The sequence below is a fragment of the Mus pahari genome, chromosome 18 (assembly GCF_900095145.1).
Source record: "Mus pahari chromosome 18, PAHARI_EIJ_v1.1, whole genome shotgun sequence".
Classification (NCBI taxonomy): domain Eukaryota; kingdom Metazoa; phylum Chordata; class Mammalia; order Rodentia; family Muridae; genus Mus; species Mus pahari.
The window spans coordinates 22,607,373-22,629,106 of NC_034607.1; the positions used below are offsets into that span (position 1 = coordinate 22,607,373).

Here is a 21,734-nt window from a genome sequence, read left to right on the forward strand (position 1 = left end):
GTGGGTTTGAACATAATATTGCTTGCTCAACATGTTTGTGAGCATATTGGTTTACATCAGTGGATCTGTTTCTTCATTTGGAAATGGATGTAATAGTATTTTATGTCTTATTCAGAGATAAAAAGAGATAACTCGGGACAAATGCTTAGTGCAGGGCCAGGAGCACAGCCAGATAACTACTGGTATTTCCTCTTGGTTTACTTTGTGGCTCTAGTTCAGTCTTCCTTGCAGAAGGGTAGGGCAATTCTTGAAGGCACTGAAGTCAGCTAGGACCCTGCAGTATTTGTCTGGAGCCAATGTCACCCAATATTGCTTTATTCAGTACTAACAGTGGTGGACTTCTGATATGTTCTAGGTAGATCATGGAGAACTTAGAAATGCCTACCATTGATGCCTATAAAATGTATGAGCTGAGACGTTGATGGACTGCTAGCAGATATGAGCAGGCAAACTACTTTATTCTCCAACTTTGCCTCACCTAAATAGAATTCTGTTAGATGCCAAGGAAGGGAAACAGCAATAGATCCTCACAAGAGTGATTAGGCTAGAAATGACAGACATATCCAGAGTCTCTTGGGAAACATTTCTCTCAAGATTTTGCTTAAATGGTGTGACCCTCAGTCTTTCAGAGGTCAAGAGGGAAAGCAGGGGAGAGGAGAATTCTGTTTTTCTGATCCCGTCTTCAGTGGACTTTTGATTAAATGCTGTCCCAGCAGTGTCTGAGCAGATTTCTTATGCTAACCAGGTTCCTGTCTTTTTCAGGTTTTGTCCACCTTGCTTTAGAGCCCCAAGGCGAAGTGCTGGCCCCAAAGATCTGCAATGAAACCACACTTGAAGCAATGGCGACAACGAATGCTCTTTGGAATATTTGTTTGGGGGCTCCTGTTTTTGGCAATTTTCATCTACTTCACCAACAGCAATCCTGCTGCACCTATGCCCAGCTCCTTTTCCTTCCTGGAGAGCCGTGGACTCCTGCCTGTACAGGGCAAGCAGAGGGTCATCATGGGCGCTTTGCAGGAACCCTCATTGCCCAGAAGTTTGGATTCAAGCAAAGTGCTGCTGGACAGCCACCCTGAGAATCCTTTCCACAGCTGGCCTGAGGACCCACAGAAATGGGATCAGGCCCAAAATGGCTTTGACAATGGGGATGAGTTTTTTACATCCCAGGTTGGGAGGAAATCACAAAGCGCTTTCTATCCCGAGGAAGACAGCTATTTTTTTGTTGCGGGTCAGCCTGAGTTGTACCACCACAGGCAGGGTGCACTGGAGCTGCCATCTCCAGGGGAGACATCATGGCAATCAGGACCTGCCCAGCCCAAGCAGGAGAAGCTACTCCACCCAAGGCGAGGCAGCTTGCCTGAGGAAGCCTATGACAGTGACATGCTGTCGGCCTCCATGTCCAGAGCCTTCCTATACCGACTCTGGAAAGGGACCGTGTCCTCTAAGATGCTGAACCCGCGTCTGCAGAAGGCCATGCGCTACTACATGTCCTTCAACAAGCATGGTGTGCGCTTCCGCAGGCGGGGGCGGCGCGAGGCTGCACGTACAGGGCCAGAGCTGCTCTGCGAGATGCGCAGGCGTGTGCGAGTGCGCACGTTGGACGGCAGGGAGCCGCCCTTCTCCGGGCTGGGTTGGCGGCCTCTGGTACCAGGTGTACCTCTGAGCCAGTTGCACCCGCGCGGTCTGAGCAGTTGCGCAGTTGTCATGTCTGCTGGTGCCATCCTGAACTCCTCCTTGGGGGAGGAAATCGGTGGGTCCCATGGGGCAGTGTTTTCTGAGCTCTCTTAACTTCTAGTTCCAGTCTGGGGCTGTGCCCTAGATGCTAGACAAGCTTCATCCATCTTAGGAACCATTGTCATTGTGAGCAGAATCAACCAGGGTCAGGGGCAACAAAAGATTATGGGGGAGGAAGCTAAGGTCAAATATGCTAGAGGTTGCTTTTAGGGGTGCTACTCATAAAAGAGAACGATAATGATGGTACTGAACTCCCAAGGGCTAAACTCAAGTTTAAAGGTGCTGAGGAGAGCTTGGCTGCTCCTGAAAACCGTTCCTAGGAAAGGCTTAGCCTAACATTTGTTTGGGTCACAGCTTGTGTGTACAGTGGGAACCTTCTTCAGGATGGTGAGCAACATGACCTACTGAGACAGCTATCTACTCTACCATACTGTCCTCAAAACGTCTTGTATTTGGAGACAGTGGGTTTCCTACTTCCTCTATCGCTCAATAGTATATGGAGAGGGAGGGAGAGATTTAAAGGACTTGACTGAGCTTGCAAGTCTGAAATCTGTAGGATAAACTAACAGTTGAGGAATGTCAGATAATTTTAATGATGCATTCTTTAAAAAAAATAAAATCCTCTGGCCAGGTGTGGTGGCGCATGCCTTTAATCCCAGCACTCGGGAGACAGAGACAGGCAGATTTCTGAGTTCGAGGCCAGCCTGATCTACAAAGTGACTTCCAGGATAGCCAGAGCTATACAGAGAAACCTTGTCTCGAAAAACCAAAAAAAACAAAACAAAACAAAAAAAAAAAACCTCTAAAGATTTATTATTATTTTATGTGTTTGAGCATCTTATCTGCATACCTGTAAGCATGCAATGGGTTGTATATACTCCTGGAGTCAGTGGGGACTAAAAGAGGACACCAGATATCCTGGACTTGGGTTTGGTTAAGGTTGTGAGCAGTCATGTGGGTTCTGGGAACCAAGCCCTGGTTGTCTGTTCTTCTCTTCAGCCCCTCTATGGTACATTTTTGAGGCAGAGCCCCTTGCCATACCACTGTGTATGTTCTTAGAGCCTTCAACTGGTTGAACGAGGTCCAGTACAATATGGACAGTAATTTGTTTTCCAAAGGGGTGGGGGAGGGAATCCCTTCACAGTGACAACCAGGCCTCCTCATAGCATATATAGACAGACTGACATACAGTGTCAACTGGTTGAAGGGCATGGAGTAGGGTTGAAGTACATTTCCCACAGTGGAGTTTATACCCTGCTACAGATGGGCTGGCCTGGGCTAAGCAACCAAATTCTAGTTCTTGGTGGACAGTATTCGTTTTCTCTCCCTTCTTTGCCAGAGAAGATTATCTACTGTTCTGTCCTGTCCCTCCTCCAGCGTTTCTCTTTCTGGTAGTTTTAGACGCCTTGTTCTAGGAACCTTCTGATTAGGTTGGTTCCATTGCTGTGTCCATAAGCAGGCAGTTTGGCCCTTAAAAATAACTCATTTATTTCACAAGCCTGTATTTATCCTCTAACCGGTTCTTTGCTGAGCACAGGCTACAAATGTGGCTGAAATGCAGCAGCCTCAGCTTCAAGCCTGGATACAAAAGATCAGTTACAACAGTCTCCCTGCAGATGGTAGCAGACCCTAAGTAACTGGTCTGAAAGTGACACTCAGGGGACATTGCTCCTTCATTATAGGTGAATAATTTACTGTTTCTTGTATCCTTCTAAGCAGATCCTTTAGTGCTGTGTCCTTGAAGAATGATGGTGTCCTGCAAACAACCCAGACCTCAGCCTCAGCTTGTCTGTTTCTGGGGAATGATTTTTTTTTTTTTTTTTTTTAATGTTAAAAGCCCAAGGCAATAAAAACAAATCTGGACTTGTAGTGTGAGGTCCCTGTGTCTCTGTGCTGACATTACATCAAGCTCATAATAACACTATCCATGTGTCACATAAGCTTGTAGCAAAACCCACAGCAGAATAGCCTGCAATTTATTAAGAAAGAGCAGTGGTTTAGAAGTCCCCAGGGTGAAATAACACCACAGCTCTTTCTCATTTCTGAGGACCAATATTAAAATTAAGAAGAGGAATTTAAGTATTGTGCTTTGAAGCAGGCAGTAACTTTCTTCTGGTTTTGTTTAGCTTTAAACACCTCTGCATCATAAATATACAGTACTCAAATGGTTCTTGCATACAAAAGAGAATTCTCCTGTCCTTTATTCCTTCATAAATGTTTATAACTCGAGCCTTTTAAACTCTATTCAAAATTTGGAAAAGGCTGTGAAAGTCACCAAGAGCAATGTTTCTGGGAAACATGAAAGGACACATGTATTTGTTAATTTCTAGTGTCTAAATTTAATTTCAGCGGTGTGGTTTCCTGATTAGAATGGCAATGTCCCAAATGAAGAACAGGCTTATGGATTTGGTTGTTTACTTGCTACGTTGGTTGGTTGGTTCTGTCTCATTTTATATAGGTTCAGGTTTATAACTAGAATTTTTAAGTCATAGAACTATAGCATTGCGAAGTTTGTTTAAGCAAAAAGCTGTTCATCTCCGATAAGCTGGTGTGGCAGGATCATTCCTGTACACATCCAGGGCTGTCCTCCCTCCTTCCTGCTTACTTGAAGTTGCCATTGCAAACCTACATGGTCTTTAATAGCTCTCAGAAAACAACATCATCAACAATAAACAACAACAATAGCAACAACAACAAAAACCCTTGGAATGTTGGGCATATTTGAGCTAACCTTAAACTGCCACCTTCTGGATTGGCTAAGCAAAGATCAGAAGGGCTGCCAAAATTCACATGGTGGAAAAATTTAAATCAGTCCAAGGAGTCCTGAATCATAGCCCACCCTCAGTCTACCAGATAGGCTCTTTAACTAAGGTCACCTACTTCTTTGCTTTTCCAGAAGGAGGCCAGCCCGGGGGTTTGTTTTATGGCCATTGAGTCCTTTTCTGGCTGCCCCATTCTGTTAGACCAAAACCTATGGAATGTTTGGAGTTTGAAAAATATAGTGATTGTAAATGCCTTTAACTTTGTATGCATATATAGCCCGCTCTGTTTTGGAAACATGGAACATTCTTTCCTGGAGTTATGAGACAGTTTTTTGTCATTCCTACAACAAATGACAACAATTCCTGGCAGGGCTGTGGAAGCCCACCCCAGAAAATAACAGTGTTCCCGAGAGGAGGCATCACTGTCCTGAAGTGAAAGACTAGGGCTTGTGTTACTGGATAACTGAATACTGTCATGTAGGTGGAAAATGGGAGGTAGCAGGAAGAGTAGAGGGGAAGAACCCAAAGTAATTTCTGAAGCAAGTCTTGGATTTGGCAAGTTCTGTAACTTTACATTTAGAAAGCCAAGAAAGTAGTTCATATAGTCACTCAACCGTCACTAGATACTTGCTGACCACAGCTTTATCAGACCCTTGGCTAAACACAAAGATGAATAGGTGACAGGCAAAAACTTCAAATTCTATATTATATTGTGGAGAATCCAGACCATGAACAGACAATTCAAGTGTCCTGTGAATTGGAGAAATACAGGGAGATATATGTAGACAAACAAGATAGAAATGACAACAGAACCCTAACCTCACAGTGGGTTACTTATTGGTGAACAGAGAGGTCAACATAGACTGCTCTGCAGAAGCTGGTCCATGCCAAGGCACAGAGTATAATATTATCACAACTTTAGTGAGTACAGGGTCCAGACAGAGGAGAAAGAGGAGGAGGAGGAGGAGGAGGAAAAAGAAAAGGAGGAGAAGGAGATGGAAGCAGCTGCAGGAAAGAAGTTGGCTAGGAAGGGAAGAGGGCAGTACATAGATAGTCCTGTGCTTTCAAAACCAGACTTCAATTACTAATTGTAGTAGCAGTGCCAATGGAGATGGTTTGCTGTAGACCTATTTTAGTGTGGTTTAGCTGTTGTAAAATCAGCATCACCAAGGTCATGTGCATCTAATGTCCCATGGGCAGAGTGTGGATTCTGCAAGTGGGTCTCTAGGAACTGACAGCAATGATATCTGAGGCAAGGGAACATAAGTGTGGAAGTTTGATTTTAGAGACATCACATGTGAGCCTGGGTTTGGGGGCATGAGAGAAGTCAAGAGGCATGGGCAAGCCAGAGAGGAGAGGGAAAATGCAGTAGAAATTGGTAGAGATTATTCATAGTTTTGTCCTATCCCTGCAGGCTATTGGCCAGTGTCTGGAAATTGCATGCTGTGACTGTTTAATTTTTATTTTCTATTCAGCACAAGTCAGGAGGGGAAAAGAGCTAGATGGAGACTTGGCGCCAGGACTTCTGGCATTCTTGGCTGTTCCTTGATGGGTTCTTTTGTAAAGTCAGCATAGCTCTACTCTGACCCAGAAATGCCTTCTCTAGAGGGGTAGCTTGACTTCATTCACTTTGTGCTTACTGTCTGATCTCCTCCTTTTCCTCTAAGTATGAATGAGTGCCTTAACTTCTGAAGATACATTACTATGCAGTCAAGTGTATATTTACCAAGTGCTTATGGCAGGGACAGATGACTTCAGCTTGTTAACCTTTGGCTCTGTTTATTGACTGCCTTCACTATCGGCAGACTCCACCACTGCCTCCTTTACACAAGTGACCTTGTGATTCCTGAGACCAGCACTCCTTCCAAGGCATTCACTGTCTTCTGCCTTGTAACACTGTAAGATACTAAATAATGGCCCATCTATGGCACATGAGGGTCACAACTCCTTTAAAGGTGAATGACCCTTTCACAGGACTCACCTAAATACCATCATAAAACAAAGATATGATTTCATAACAGAGGCAAAATTACAGTTATGAAGTAGCAATGAAAATAATTTTAGGGTTGGGGTTCACCATAATGGGAGGAACTATATTAAAGGTTCACAGCATTAGGAAGGTTGAGAACCACTCACCTCATTTAAATGCCTAGAGATTTATGAGGGTCATTTTATTAATTGGAATTATAGCCAATTTACTTGATATATCCATTGCTTAGGACACTGGGTGTGTTCATCAGACCATGACACAGAAACTGTGTGACAGTGGTGGGAAGTATGGCTTTGGGCAACATGGCTTCCTAGGAGACATGGTTGGGGAGTTGGTATCACACTTATTGCCTAGCCTTGTGCCCAAATCCTTCTGAGCCCCTAGTAAGACCCTCAACTGCTTGGTGTCTTCCTCGTCTCTCTTGATTTCTTTTTGGGTTTATCTCTATCACTTCAAATCTGTGATTCATTTATGGTTTCTAGGGCCCATGCTTTACAAGGTAAAAATCAATTTTTATATCTCGAATTTTTTTTCCTTTTCAATCTTGACATATGTATTGGGAAAACAAAAGCAGTGAAGGATAAAACTGACAGACAGACTTCAGTTATTCTGAGCTGGACACTTGACAGCTTCCTTCTCAGAGAAGGAGTTAAATGAAACTGTCACTCTTAGAAAGATAACTGACAGTAATTGTTGCAATGATAAAATGAAGCTTCTAACTAGGAACTTGGAAGCTTCACACACTTGAAAACTGATGAGATACATGGTGTATTAACCATTATGCTCTTTGGATGATTTATAATGGAACATAACAATATTTAGGATCACTGCCCAACTTATTTCCTGAGTATTCAAATTAACATTGAACAACATTGCAAAATTTTTACTGGTTAAAACACATTTTAAGAGCAATAGAGAATAGATTATAAAGTGGCAAGCTAGTTGGATTTTTGGATTTATAGCCATTCATTTTAATTCGTTTTATAAAAAGTTAATTTTGGAAGACCTATAATTTCAGCCACAAATATAGTACTTTCTACAAGGAAGACAGCCTGAATGATAGGCACAGACACTGGAATGCCAAAGAACCCTGCTTTTCACTTCATAATAAAAGTAGGTTGTTAGTAATCTTTTTGGCCCAAAACGAAATTTTTTTTTAAACTCTTATAAGGACATTTAATTGGGGAGCTGGCTTACAGGTTCAGAGGTTCAATCCATTATCAAGGTGGGAGCATGGCAGCATCCAGGCAGGCATGGTGGAGGAGCTGAGATTTCTACATCTTCATTTGAATGCTGATGGGAGAAGACTGGCTTCCAGGCTGCTAGGATGAGAGTCTGCCCATGCCCACAGTGACATACCTATTCCAACAAGGCCACACCTTCTAATAGTGTCACTCCTTGGGCCAACAATATATAAACCATCACACATCACAATATATAAACATCATTAAACCATCTCACTCATCCTTCATTAAACACTGTAAAAATTATTTTGTGTGCATGTTTGTATGTATATATGCACAAGCATGCACATGCTACACAAATGTTGTCGGGGAGTTCAGAGTACAACTTGTAGAAATTGCTCTCACCTTCTACCAAGTGGATTCCAAGGATCAAGCTCAGTTTGTCAGGCTCAGTGGCAAGCACCCATTATACACAGAGATACCCCAAGATAGCTCACAAACCCAGACCCTACTTAAAAATGTATGTGCATGGATGTCTTCTATACAGTCATGTCTATACCACTGTGAATGAAAATTCATTGATATGCTTTGAGATGCCACAATGCAACCAGCTCTTGACAAACTACCACTTACCAAGTATGAGTGAACAATCAAAGAATATTCACAATTTTCTAGAAGAGCTTATAAAATCTCTTTTTAAAAACCTGTGTGCATGTGTGTGTATCTGTGTGTGCGTCTATAACAAATTCTGGTAAAGATTAAAATATGAACTTCTTTCTCTGTATAATATAATCCTTATAATTCAAATTTTCAGATTATTATGTACTTTTAATTGAAATATAAATAATTCACTGCAAAAAATTCAAATCACTGCTTAACCAATGTGGTCAAGTTTCCTGAAAGTTCTCAAGGGTTTTGCATTATCTTCACAGAGCTTAAATTCCTTGAAATCTTGGGATTTATAAACTTTTTTTTCTTTTTAAGAGCCATGTAGTAAATATTTCAGGTTTTGTGGGCCACAGGGTCTCCGTTTCAAAGTCAGTTGTGCCAGAATAGACTGTCTGTTCTATATGCTTTTTACATATGTCTGGTTTACAGATTTCGTCACTAAAACAGGGGCAGGCCACTTTTAGCCTACTGATGCCTGCCAACTCTTCCAAACTTTGCCCCAGAGAGAGAGAGAGAGAGAGAGAGAGAGAGAGAGAGAGAGAGAGAGAGAGAGAGAGAGAGGGCTAAGTACCCTTATACATTCACTGTACTCAGAATTTGTCTATAAAGGTATGTTTTGAAATCATTGCTTTAGTGGGCATGCACAGTAGCATCTACTCCTTAATGAGTGGGATGTAGACCCTGAGAAAGGAACGCCAGAACCCTTTTATAGAAAGCAGGTTGTCAGAAATCTATTGAGTTTGCCTCTCACTCATAGAGCCAAATCATCGTGCTTGCTGCAAGTTAAAACTTGAAATGTGCACAGGATTCTTAAAGCTAAAGAAATCCTGTTACTGTTAGTACAAAAGCCTTGACCGCTGGTGACACTGCTAGCTTCGCCAATTGCCAGGACTCCCTGGTATCCACGGTGGGAGAAGAGGTTTCATCATGAAAACAAGACTTTTTCTTTTAAATCTAAACTTTCACTAAAAGATGATAAAGCAGACTTAAAGGCAGTTTTTAGACTGTTTAAGAGAAAACCGCGAGATTATATAGCAGTTCTTATCATGACCTCAGCTCTACTGGCTACAAAGACCCACGTGAGCTGCGTCTGTGCTCCAAGCCTCTCTACCTGTTCCTGGAGATCCAGCTTCTGCATGTTTTAAAACTTTAAGGGGACTGACCACACAAAGTATGATATTTTACACAGTATAAAAAAAAATAACAAGCATCTAAATGTAACAAGCAAAATAGGTCACCCCTCACCCACTGGTTTTGTGTATGTGTGTGCACAGATATACACACATAGTACTTTACCAAGAAACAAGGGGACACATCCAAATAAATGCTATCATTCGCTGACTTTGCCAGTAGTGAGCCTCATAGAGTATACTTTGAAAAAGAAAATGTCACTGTTAGTAGGAAGTATAACTTTGGACTATATTTGTATCTCTGAGCTGGTATTGACTGGTGTGCCCTAGTGCTGTGCGACTCTTGAGTCTCCATACTAGGGTCTATAGACAAGCTGTCATCCCAAATCAGCATCAAATTATCTAAAAATCTGTGTATATGTACATTAACTTTATTAGTGGTTTCTAAGTTTCAGATATTGCAAGATTTGTTTTAATGCCTTTTCCCTCAATTATGTGATTTCACAGAGAAAAAAAAATGTCACTTATGTGCCCTTAGATTCTCATGATGCCGTTTTGAGATTTAACTCTGCCCCGACACGTGGCTATGAGAAAGATGTTGGAAATAAAACCACAGTACGCATCATTAATTCTCAGGTAAGATGGATGAAGTGTTTTCACTGAAACATTTTGTAGGCAAGTCATTTAACTTGATGAGTGAATAGAAATATAGTTAGCATAACCACAATACCATTATTTTTACGGGATCACAAAGAATTAGTGAAGAAAAGTGCCAAGAGAAAATTTAGATGTGATTTCGATAGAAAAGATGAGTGAGACCAAAGTAAACTCAGATTAAGCATAAAAAATGATTTTTACTTGTGTGTACATATTTTTGTTATTATAGATCAGTGGTTTTCAACTTTGCTAATGCTGTGACCCTTTATTATACTTCCTCATGTTGTCCTGACTCCCAACCAGAGAATTATTTTCATTGCTCCTTCATGCTATAATTTTGATATTGTTAGGAATAGTTAATGTAAATATTTTTAGGGATAGATGTTTGTCAAAAAGTTTTGCTACCCACAGCTGCTGTCATAGATTTTTCATGATCCAGTTTATGAACTGAAAAAAATGCTATTTATTACAGAAGATGTTATGGAAATAAGGAATAAGGTGCTAAAGGAAACAGAAACACATGAAACATGAGAGCTTTGAAATGTCAGTTTGTGATTTAGAAATTTGTAAAATGAAAATAAGTTGCTAAGTGGGGAGCAGAAATACCTCTTTTTTTCAATGTTCTTAATGTCTTTTGAATTTACAGAAAAATATTTCCAGAACAAAACACACAATTTCTAATTTCCAAAATTAGAAATGTAGAAAATGTAGAAAACTGAGATAAGTGATTTACGGTGAACTTCTTGCAGAACAAGCTATTATCACCCTGTATTGTTCACTGGACCAGGCAGCCTGCAGAAAAGTAAAAACAATTGCCATATTTTCTTAATTCATAGTCGCTGGTGGAAAGATCTACATTTCATTTAGTAGTTTCTCAGAAAATTATAGACCTTACCAAATTAAAATACACGTGTCCTGTAAGATATACCCTGATTTCAGAACTACTAAGATGTGATAAAATTAAAAATGCATCTTCATAAAAGTGAAATTTTTTAGTTTAGTTTTAAGTCAATTAGTTTTAGGTCAAGCCCACCCTGATTCCACGCCTCACGCCCCCCCCCCCCGAACTCCTACCATTCTTCCCTCTGAATTTTATATATTATCCTCTTTTGGTTTGAGTTGTTGTTTGTTTTGCTTCGTTTTGTTTTATAAACCACAAAGTGCACTTAGTGCAGCCTATATGTGCAAGGACATGGGCCTATCTTCTGTAGCTTTGGTAGCCTCTCAGAAGATACATCCTGAAAAAAAAAAAAAAAAACAAAACTGTCTCTCTCGTCCCAGAAGTCAGTTGCTAATAGCTCTTTAGCTGGGGTGGGACTTCATGTCTACCTCCTCCCTATGGTAGAATTTTTCCTGGCTTAATCTTGTGTAGGCGGGTCTTGTGCTGTTGGATCTGAAAAACACTGTTTAGATGTAGAAATGTACTGTGTCTGTGTCTTACACTCTTTCTAACCCTTGTTTCACAATGATATCTGAACTTTGGGGAGCTGAGGTGTGATCTATATCTCATTTATTGATGGGCATTCTGAAGTTTTGTATTCCATCCCTGTTCACCAGTTGTAGTTTTCGGTGCTAATCACAATCTATTGTAAAAAAGAAGCTTCTGTCATAGTGATTATTGAAAGATGCATGAATCTATGGGTCTAAGAGCAAGTCATTAGATGACAGATGCTAAATAGTCCTCTCCTTAAGTCTACCCACCATAAGTTCCTAACAGTGTTGATTATACAAAGCATCAATTCTGCTTTATGGTGGGGACTGAAATCCAGTGAGAGAGTGGATTGTTTTTTTCATACCTTTCATGCCATTATTGCACTAGTAGACACATTCTACTGGACCAGTCATTACTATAGCTCTCGGGGTTTACATCCAGATGATAACTTTTCACCTTCATAGCACCATGAAAGCTAGTCAATAGGATATAAAACCTCTTCTCAGTGCCTGGTTGATTTCTCCATGCCTTATGACTGAAGTATGTGGTATCTTTGGCAGTAGGGTCTCATCATTAGGTTCTAGAGAGGAACCAAGTGCAGTGGCTATGACTTATAATGTTTCAGTGTCTATGAAGCTACAGACAGGACAAAAAAATCCCAAAGAGGTAATCTATTCAGGGCACTGGGTTTCTTTGTTGATAATTGAGGTGTCTGGAAGAGGCTTTGCCCCACTATCGTAGGGTAGTTCTATTGTTCTATTTATACACAATCTCTCTCAAATATATATATATATATATATATAAATATATATATATTTATATATATATATATATATACACACACATATACATATATATACATATACATACACATATGTATATATATACACATATACACATACACACACATTACACACACACACACACACACACACACACACACACACACACACACACACACACTGTTCTATACCCTACCTTGCTATCCTCCACCTCACTTAACTCCACTTCATGTCTCATGTCCTTTATGTTCTTTTACCCAACTCCCATCATCTCTTACTGGGTTCCTGACTTCTTTAGGCATTCCAATTTAAACATCCATATCTAAAGAGAGAACCTGAAATGTTTGTCTTTCTGAGTCTTGGTTACCTCACTCCAGAATGGTTATTTCCAGCTCTAGCCATTTACCTAAAACTTTCATTTTTTTCTTAACATGTGAAGAGTAAACCATTGTGTATATGTGCTGTATTTTCGTTATCTATTCATCATTTGATGGACATCTAGGTTGTTTCCTTTTCCTGACTTTTGTGACTATAGATAGCATCAACGAACATAGCTGACCATGTATGTGTCTCCATAGTATTATATAGACTATGAGGGTGTATGCCCAAGTCATTATATGAGTCAGACTAGATCTATATATAGACTTTTGTAAAACCTCCATATCAGTTTTTATGGTAGTATACCTATTTGCAATCCCACCAACACCTAGTAAGAATTCCATTTGCCCATATTCATACCTTCATTTTTTTTCTTTTTAGAATTCAATTCTGTTTTAGCCATTATGACTGGTATAAAATGAACTGTCAAAATAATTTAATCTTGCATTTCTCTTAGCTAGATAATGTGCATTTATCTAGCTAAGGATAATGCACATTTAAAAATTATTTCTTCTTTTGATAACTATTTGGTTCTATGCCCCAATTTTTAATTCAATTGTTTGTTTTCATGGTGTTTAATTTGTTGAGTTTTTTTTTGTATATTCTAGACATAAACACTCTAGTAAAGATTTTTTTCCCATTCTTTGGGCTGCTGCTTCACTCAAGCGATGGTGTCATTTGCTCTACAGATGCTTTATAGCTTCATGAGGTCCCATTTGTCAATTGTTGGTCTTACTTAATGCCTGTACTTGATAGGTTTTTTTTCTGTTTTTTTTTTTTTTTTAAGATGGATGGCAGGTGAAATTAGTGGGCCCATCAAGAATCAGATAGGACCTGGGAGGTAGTACTACAATTGACACCTCCTAACTCAATTCTAGCTGTTCTTTACCGATACCTGTTTCATGTCACATATCAAAGGTAATGAGGAAGCCAGGAGACTGAATTAGCTGAGGAGTTTCATCTCGCAAGGAATGACAGACACCCTTGATGCAGTTCTGATAAAAATGGAGTACTTTGTGGGTTTGTTTTTGTTTTATGTTAAAAAAAAAAACAACTTTAAACATACTTTGCCTTTCTCCCTCTCACAAAGGAAAGTATAAAACATAAGCCTTAGTCTCATTATTATTTTTAATTGTGACTTGTTTTAAAAATAAACTTTTAAAGAAGCAATCACTAGTTATAAAGATCTTCATTTCTGCCTACCCCCCCACCTCAATGTGCTTACAGATTCTGGCCAACCCCAGCCATCACTTCATTGACAGTGCTTTATATAAAGATGTTATCCTGGTAGCCTGGGATCCAGCTCCTTATTCTGCCAATCTTAATCTGGTAAGTGTTTTCTTCATGCCCTAGACTATTGGTCAGACAGTGTCTCTGTTTTATGACTCACAAGAACAGGTCACTGATAGGTACCAGTGTTTCATGCACCTTTTTGACATCACTTAGAGTAGCCTAGCCATCTTTTGCAAAGATGCTTTTTCTCTGAGAAATAGAGAAAGTACAGCATATGTAAAGGCTTAGAAAGTTTTAGTTACACCTAAAATAAGACTGATCAAACTGGCAGTTGTCCAAAGTGATAGGACGGTAATAAGGGCTTTGGAAATAAACTATGTGCATTTGACAAGGAAAATATAAACTGTTCATTGTTATTTAAATAATTGTCTCTGACTTTCCTAAGGATAATTTTCATTGGCTCTTTCTCAGTGTGTTAAATTTTATGAAAGAACAAGCGAGTTTTATTTTTTTTTTAATCTCCATGGCAAATTATTATTTTTCCAAGCAAAAAACTGACCATGTTGGATGGGACTTCATATGAAAAGCCAGTGGGCTTATTTGTCCTTTTTTTTGTTTTTAAACTGAGCTCAGAAAATTTTATGTTCACCCTAGTGAGTGAGTGTTCTTGATTTGATTTTCCAAAACCAGGAGCATACAAATTTCTTAAGATGAATGTGAGTGACAGATCTTCACTCCTTCAGGGATCAATCATTTTTAGAGCTGCCCAGGATAGAATTGGCCATCAAGAGTAGTGTATGTGCTACTGTCCACCTTGAGCCTCAGGCTTGACCTTTTTACCAGTATTTTGTTTGGTGTGTGTGTGTGTGTGTGTGTGTGCGCGCGCGCGCGCATGTGTGTGTTTTGCCAGTGGTACAAATCAGAATCACTGGCTCATTATTTTTTTTAAAAAAATATGCCTGTCAAATTTCCATTTCTGGAAGTTGAGAACACGGCCTCAATAGAATTATGTGGAAAATTCAATTCTCTTATGACCCCTAGACTAAGCATCAAGGATCAATGGAGACTGAATATTTCTAGCTTTCTTTACCCAGATTTCAGTTCTTGCAGGATTTTAATTGACTGACTACTGGGGATGCTAACCTTTTTCTTCGTCTGTGGGGAGCATCCAAGCCCTGGTCAGAGTTTTCTCACCTTATAGATAGAGACAAACAGGGTTAAAGTACTAGCAACATGGTCATTATGGTGGGGTTATAATTTATCCACCATTATAAAGAAAGGAATGTTTTCATCAAACCATGTCAATCCACCCCATAAACTACAGGATGATGTATTTTCTGCCACTGTTGTACAATATGGAAAATCTACCTTCAAAACACACTGCTTGAGTACCAGGAGACCAACATACTAGAGTATGAGCCAAATTTGACCACAGTTCTCATTATAAAACTGGAGTAGAACACAGTATGCCCATTGGCATTAACTGCTGTGACTGTTTTCATGCTGCCATGGTCTGTTCATGGCAGGTCTCGGGCCCAGACCTCTCAGATGTTTACTCTTTGACCATTGCAGAAAATGCTTGCCACCTCTTATCTAGACCATGAGTAAAACAACACTGGGAGAGCTTGGTGGGAGGAAAGGGAAGGGAAAATTGTATAATTACTAATTATAGAGTCAAAAATAAAAGACTTGATTAAAAGATTCAACATCATTCCTCCTAGGGCCAGAACTATGCTGTCTCTTTGTACTTCCCCAGGTGACTGGTCCTTCAGTACCTTCCAGCCCTTGGCTGATCCTAGACATATTCAGTGTTGTCTCCTTGTCACAACATGATCTGTACTCAATTTGAATTGCTTTTATTTTGTTTCAGTGGTATAAGAAGCCAGATTACAACCTTTTCACTCCATATATCCAGCATCGCCGGAAATACCCAACTCAGCCATTTTACATTCTTCACCCCAAGTTCATATGGCAGCTTTGGGACATTATCCAGGAGAACACAAGGGAGAAGATACAGCCCAACCCACCATCTTCTGGTTTTATTGGTACGTGTGTCTAATAGTTGGAATGGTAGGGTGCACAAACAGGGTGAGAACTCATGTTATACAGAAAGAACCAGTAACAGGTAGTTTGAAATACTAACCAACAAAGGGGACATTGTTCAGTTATGCATTACTAAATTTTCAACTGTTACACAGAACTCTCTCATTCTCATTCCTGACTGGTAGGTATGAATTTGTGTGATTGGGCAATTATTCTGCCCTACAATGCACTGATGGTCTGTCTATATTTATTTTCTTTCACTCTCTTGTCCAGTGCATCATCTGTTAGCCACACGACTATTTAAATTTTAACTAATTATAATTAAATAGCAGATCACATCTGTTTCTGAGGCCTGCTACCACTATTTCATGTATTCAGCTGTGGCATCCTCCTGGTGGCTACCATATTACACAGTCCTAATAGGGAGTGTTTCTATTGTCACAGCTCACTGCTAAGTTCTGCCAATATAAAGAAACTAAAATGCAGCAAATTGATAAGAAAACATTGTGTTCCCAGTGGGCTAACTGTGTTGTGTGGATGGAGATAAAGCTGCAATAGAGGACATCTGCTGCATTAGATGTAGTTACTGCCTCTGAGCCTCACCATATTGAAGGATGTGAGATTCTTACCACTCTGAGCAATGGGAACAACCTGGGTTACTTTTTAGCAGCACCCTCTGAGCACCTCCCAAACTGTTGTAGATTTTGTACTTCCTCTTTGATCTGGATGAGATTGAGTTTTCCTGTTCAGTTATTTGATATTTTCAAATAGCTGTAGAATGATGTTAACCACATCTCACTCCCTCTCCCATGAAAACTTTCTGTGAAATCAATGAGTTGCGTTTTTTGGTTCTTTTGTGGCTATGGGAGAACTCTTCTAATTAAGGTTGAAGTCCACCATGACCAGAAAGCCTCTAGGCTTGGGGCAATACGGGAGACTCTTTTCTCTTGTCATTATTCCCCAAACGATAGCAACACTGTGCATTGTTTTAGGTATTAACAGCCATCTAGAGATACATAAAGTGCACTGGAATTTGTGCCTAGTGATATGTGATGTTATGATGTCTTATAAGTGACTTGAGCACCTTTGGATTTGGGTATCTGCACAGGGCCCTAGGTCCAGTTCCACAGATACTGAGGAATGAGAGTATTTGTTGAATGAACACGTTTTTGCTCATAGGCTCTCAAAGTGTAGCATGTCTTGCATCACTTACCTATTTAAGTAATACATTTCTGCAAGACAGAATTCAGCAAGTGGAAAGAATGATCTTTAGGTATGACCTTACAGACCTTGTACAAGTGAGTACTGTGGAGACAGATTGCCTGGATGATTCTGGATCACACTTTTTTGTGAGCTTGTAATCACCCATCTCTACTGCGCTGTCAGACTGCCTGTATTCTTTCTGCTACAGAAGTCAGTATCCTTGCTGTGAGAGGCAGGAAGGAACCATTGAGAGCCAGTTTGGAAGGTAGCTTCTGAAGTCTCTCAAACCAAGGATTGTGAGTAGATGGAGGAGGTTGGAGTTCCCATCTCTTATCCTCTCCAATGACACTGATGCTGTTTCTGGGATATTCAGATCCCCACTCTCAGCCTCATGGAAAGGATCAAAGTTGCAGGGAACTGTAAAAGCCTAGTCTGTAAGTTCTCTACTGATAGACACCGTGAGAGAACCCAGACCTCATACCTGCCTTTTACTTATCACTTAATTATGGCCATGCTCAAACACAAGTGTTACAAATATTTTTTATGTATGTTTACTTTAAATAGTACAAGATTCTAAAAAGTATAAAGTATACTGTTATCTTTTGAAATGGTGTAGCATTAAATCTTCCATTCTGGCCCTACTAGATGTTAACTGCATTATATTCTCTTTCTTTAACTCACAAATGGACAAACAAAATTTAGACATAATCAGCCATGTATTGTACTAAGTTTCTGTTGGTACATATTTCTTGTACATAGGATTTTTCTTGAAGTCAGTTGTGTTTCAATCTCCTGCATACCTCTTCTTCTCCACAATTAATTTCCCTGTCCTTGTGTATGGCTTTTCTCCTTCATTCCCCTAATCTCTTTTACTTTCATACATGCTGTTTTATGTGTCTATGAAATATGTAGGATTGAAAAATGATCAGAAATGTGTATAACCAGGATCCCTGAATATATGTACATTATAAAAGGGAATCTATTAGATTGGTTTACACAGCAGGAACCAGGTAGTTCAACAGCAGTACAGTGTTTGAGGAAAGAGATGTCTAGAAAATCTGCTTAGGTGCAGGCTGCCTGGTGAGCCCAGTGCTGTGTCAACATTGGGACGAGATCCCAGCAAGGGACTAAGCCTTTTTCTCCTTGCTTTAAAATCTGCACATTATCATAATTAGCTTCTCCAGTGATCCACATTTGAACAAATGTGCTTCATTTACAACAATATTCTTGGAAATAATGGGGCTTCTTTAATTACTTAAGGAAGCACTCTACAACCTCTTCTTCACACCTCAGTTTTGGGCAATTATCCCTTTCAGAGGTTTGCAGTTCATGTCCATAGAGTTTACGAAAGCTAATGATTTATTAGCACTTTAAATTAATAATTAATGGGATGGAAAGATGACTGAACAGCTAAGAGGACCTGTTACTAGAAAGGCTGACCTTTGTTCTCTCAACATTATGACAGCAGTCAACTATCTATAATTCCACTTCCAGGAGATCTGGTGCCCTTTTCTGACTTCCACAGGCTCTTGAATGAATGCAGAGCACATAAACTCACACAGGCAAACACACATACATATAAATAAAAATAATCAATCTTTAAATAACAATAAGAAATGAACTAGAGGACATGTGTAAAGATTTATAAGTATTAATCTAAATGGATATTCACATTGAGTGAATTAAATTGTATTTTTATTCATTAATATTAATAAGATACTTATTAAGCTTTTTATGTCTATAATGTTGTTAGTTCTCTGAAATTCTGGATGAGTACTTTAATATCATGTTTTCTGCATTTTAAACATCAGATCTACATTACAAATTAGTAATCCTGCCTGTCAAAATATTTTGAAGAATTATTATTTAAAATATGAATATTTATTGTAGTTAATCATTAAAATTAATTCAAATTACATATTAATAACTGGAAATTACTTTGAAATATTTTTAAATAACTCTTGATCTATTTGGACTTGATTACATGGTTATTACTTAAAAGTAAGTGAAAAAACTTCCTTTTAAAATTGTGTGTGTGTGTGTGTGTGTGTGTGTGTATGTGTGTGACCGTGTGTGTCTGTGTGGCTGCAAGTATATCACACACTACATATGTGTAGGTCAATGTAGGAGTTGATTCTGTCTTTCCACCATGTATATCCTGGGAATCAAGCTTATTAGCTGTGGTGCCAGGATATGCTAAATTGTCTCTCTGATGCCAAAACAAACACACTTATTCTTCCAAAAATCCATTTCATGAGTATGTAAGTCAAAAGAAGACTGGACAAATATAATTTGTTCTCACATAGATATAAGATGAACAGTTCCACTAAACCGGTGCATAGTGTGTTAATTAGCTTTGCTGGACAATGATTTTGGGTCCAGGTCTTGATGTGTGGTCGGCTTCAGACTCCTGATTGCTGCAAGTACAGATGTTAGGCAGCTTTTTATAATTTTAAAGAATCTCCTATAACTTTTTCAATACCATGAAAGGCGGTAAATAACATTATTAACTAAATGTTTAAACATTTTGAAAAACACCAAATGATTCTCCTCACTCTTCCTAGCACAACCTTCCTGATTTTATAGTTCATGCTTCTACCACATCCAGGTATGACAAATATGCCCCTAGTGAGCTCTAGCTGGGCCAGAACACAATTTCATGGGAAAATGAGTAGATAGGAAATAGATCTCTCAATTTCTCACCATCATCATTGTAATATATATCTCCTGCAGGATTCTCACCTCCTCCTGAGTTGCTCTGTAATTAAGATTTTGAAATCCACAAAGACCAGAATAAAATCAGGGACCTAACTTACTAGCTCTTAACTCTATTTCTTTAATTCATGAAAAGGCCTTTGTAAGAACATTTTCATGTGGCTAAGAACGATAACTTCCTAATAGTAGTAAAACTTAGTTATAACTCCGCTGTGGTTCATGTAAAGATTTGTTAGAGGTGAAATGATACCATACTCCCAAACAGAAACAGAGACACAAACAGAAACAGGCTGCTTCCTTGTTAAATGCCTAGTCAAGGTAAAAATAACCTTTGATGTTTCAAAGGGCATAGAGTTAGTTATATGCCATAATTGCTTCCCATTTGTTTGTTTGTTTGTTTAATTTTATATTATTTTATTCTTCTCTCATACAATACCTCATGACTGAAGCCTCTGCTCTTTCCCCTTCTCCACAACCCCCCTCCCCTCTCCTCCAGATCCACTGTTCCTATCTCTTCAGAAACAAAGCAGGCTTCCTAGTAATATCAAACAAACTCAGCATAGCTAAATGCAATAAGATTAGTCATAAGAGAGGAAAGATTGCAGGAGCCAGAGGTGTTGGGGACACCAGGAGAACATGACCCATAGAATCAACTAAGCAGGGCTCCTAGGAGCTTACAGCTACTGAAGCAGCAACGACAGAGCCTGCACTGGTCCACACCAGGCCCTCTGCGTACATGCTGTGGTTCTTTAGTTTGGGTTTTCTGTTACACTCCTAACAGTAAGATTGTGGGTGGCTCTGATTCTTTTGCCTGCTCATGGGACCTTTTTTCTCCTACTAGTTTTCTTTTTCACTCAGCCTTGATATGAGGATATATACTTACTCTCTATGCCTTTTTTATTGCTGATTATTTTTATTTTTGATTCACTTGATATCATGGAGCAATTATGTCAGTGAATCATTGCTCTAATCATATAGTAATACATAATTAGAATATTTCTATATGTGACATAATTTTTCCTTTTCTTTAAGCTATTTCCTTAAACCCTGAACCTTATGGTTGGAGGTCATTGTAAGCATATATATACTCATTTCCAACAGTCACCAGGTTGCATTTTGAGTCAATCTGCCATCTACACACAGGGTACACTAGGAGGCACTCTGGAGATATAATGAGATATCATGTGGGTACTGACTTCCCAGAGAAGCAGTAAGTGTACTTTTACATCTGCTTAGCTACACAATGCTATTAATTAACTAATGCAAACAGGGCCATTTAGATGACCCAAAAGGAACCATTACTTTGCACAGTGTTTTAGTCTACTAGCATTTCTCTCGTCCATCCCTGCTTAGATACTAGTGATTACATGTTGGAACTTGACATGAAGTCATTAATTTTGCTGTAGACTATTTGTCTAGAGAATGAGAATGCTTGACTTAGACACCTACAGCATCTCTTTGCCCACAGAGTGAATGAACTCACTGAGAGTCGTAAAGCCTGACTCACTGCTGGTAGTATACATAAAGTGCCCAAACAATTCATGAAAAGCCAGCCTTCTTCATCTTAGGAGGTAACATATAGCTAGAAGTCTAACACACCAGACACTGGACTGGTTTGAAATGTACTACTGCCAATTTTTTAAATATATAAACCACTAACATTCCATCCATTTTTTCAGAGGCAGCTTCTACTGATGATACTGTAAGTAACACTTATAAAATTCAAAGTAATGAGCCAGGCGCGGTGGCGCACGCCTTTAATCCCAGCACTCAGGAGGGAGAAGCAGGCAGATTTCTGAGTTTGGGGCCAGCCTGGTCTACA

General features: G+C 39.4%; 1 protein-coding gene across 4 annotated transcripts in view; it reads left to right on the plus strand.

Moving 5' to 3' along the window:
• The window catches only part of St6gal2 (ST6 beta-galactoside alpha-2,6-sialyltransferase 2), a 73,001-nt gene that overhangs the window by 36,415 nt on the left and 14,852 nt on the right, over nt 1-21,734 (plus strand). For 3 of the 4 annotated variants that reach the window (XM_029531423.1, XM_021217892.2, XM_029531424.1), the window contains 4 exons: nt 763-1,750; nt 10,008-10,105; nt 13,946-14,047; nt 15,822-15,996. In XM_029531423.1, the coding sequence (XP_029387283.1) occupies nt 820-1,750; nt 10,008-10,105; nt 13,946-14,047; nt 15,822-15,996 (1,306 nt within the window). In that variant the 5' untranslated portion in view covers nt 763-819. Of the gene's footprint in view, nt 1-745; nt 1,751-10,007; nt 10,106-13,945; nt 14,048-15,821; nt 15,997-21,734 lie in introns of all 4 variants that reach the window. The other variant, XM_029531425.1, reaches the window with a different exon arrangement.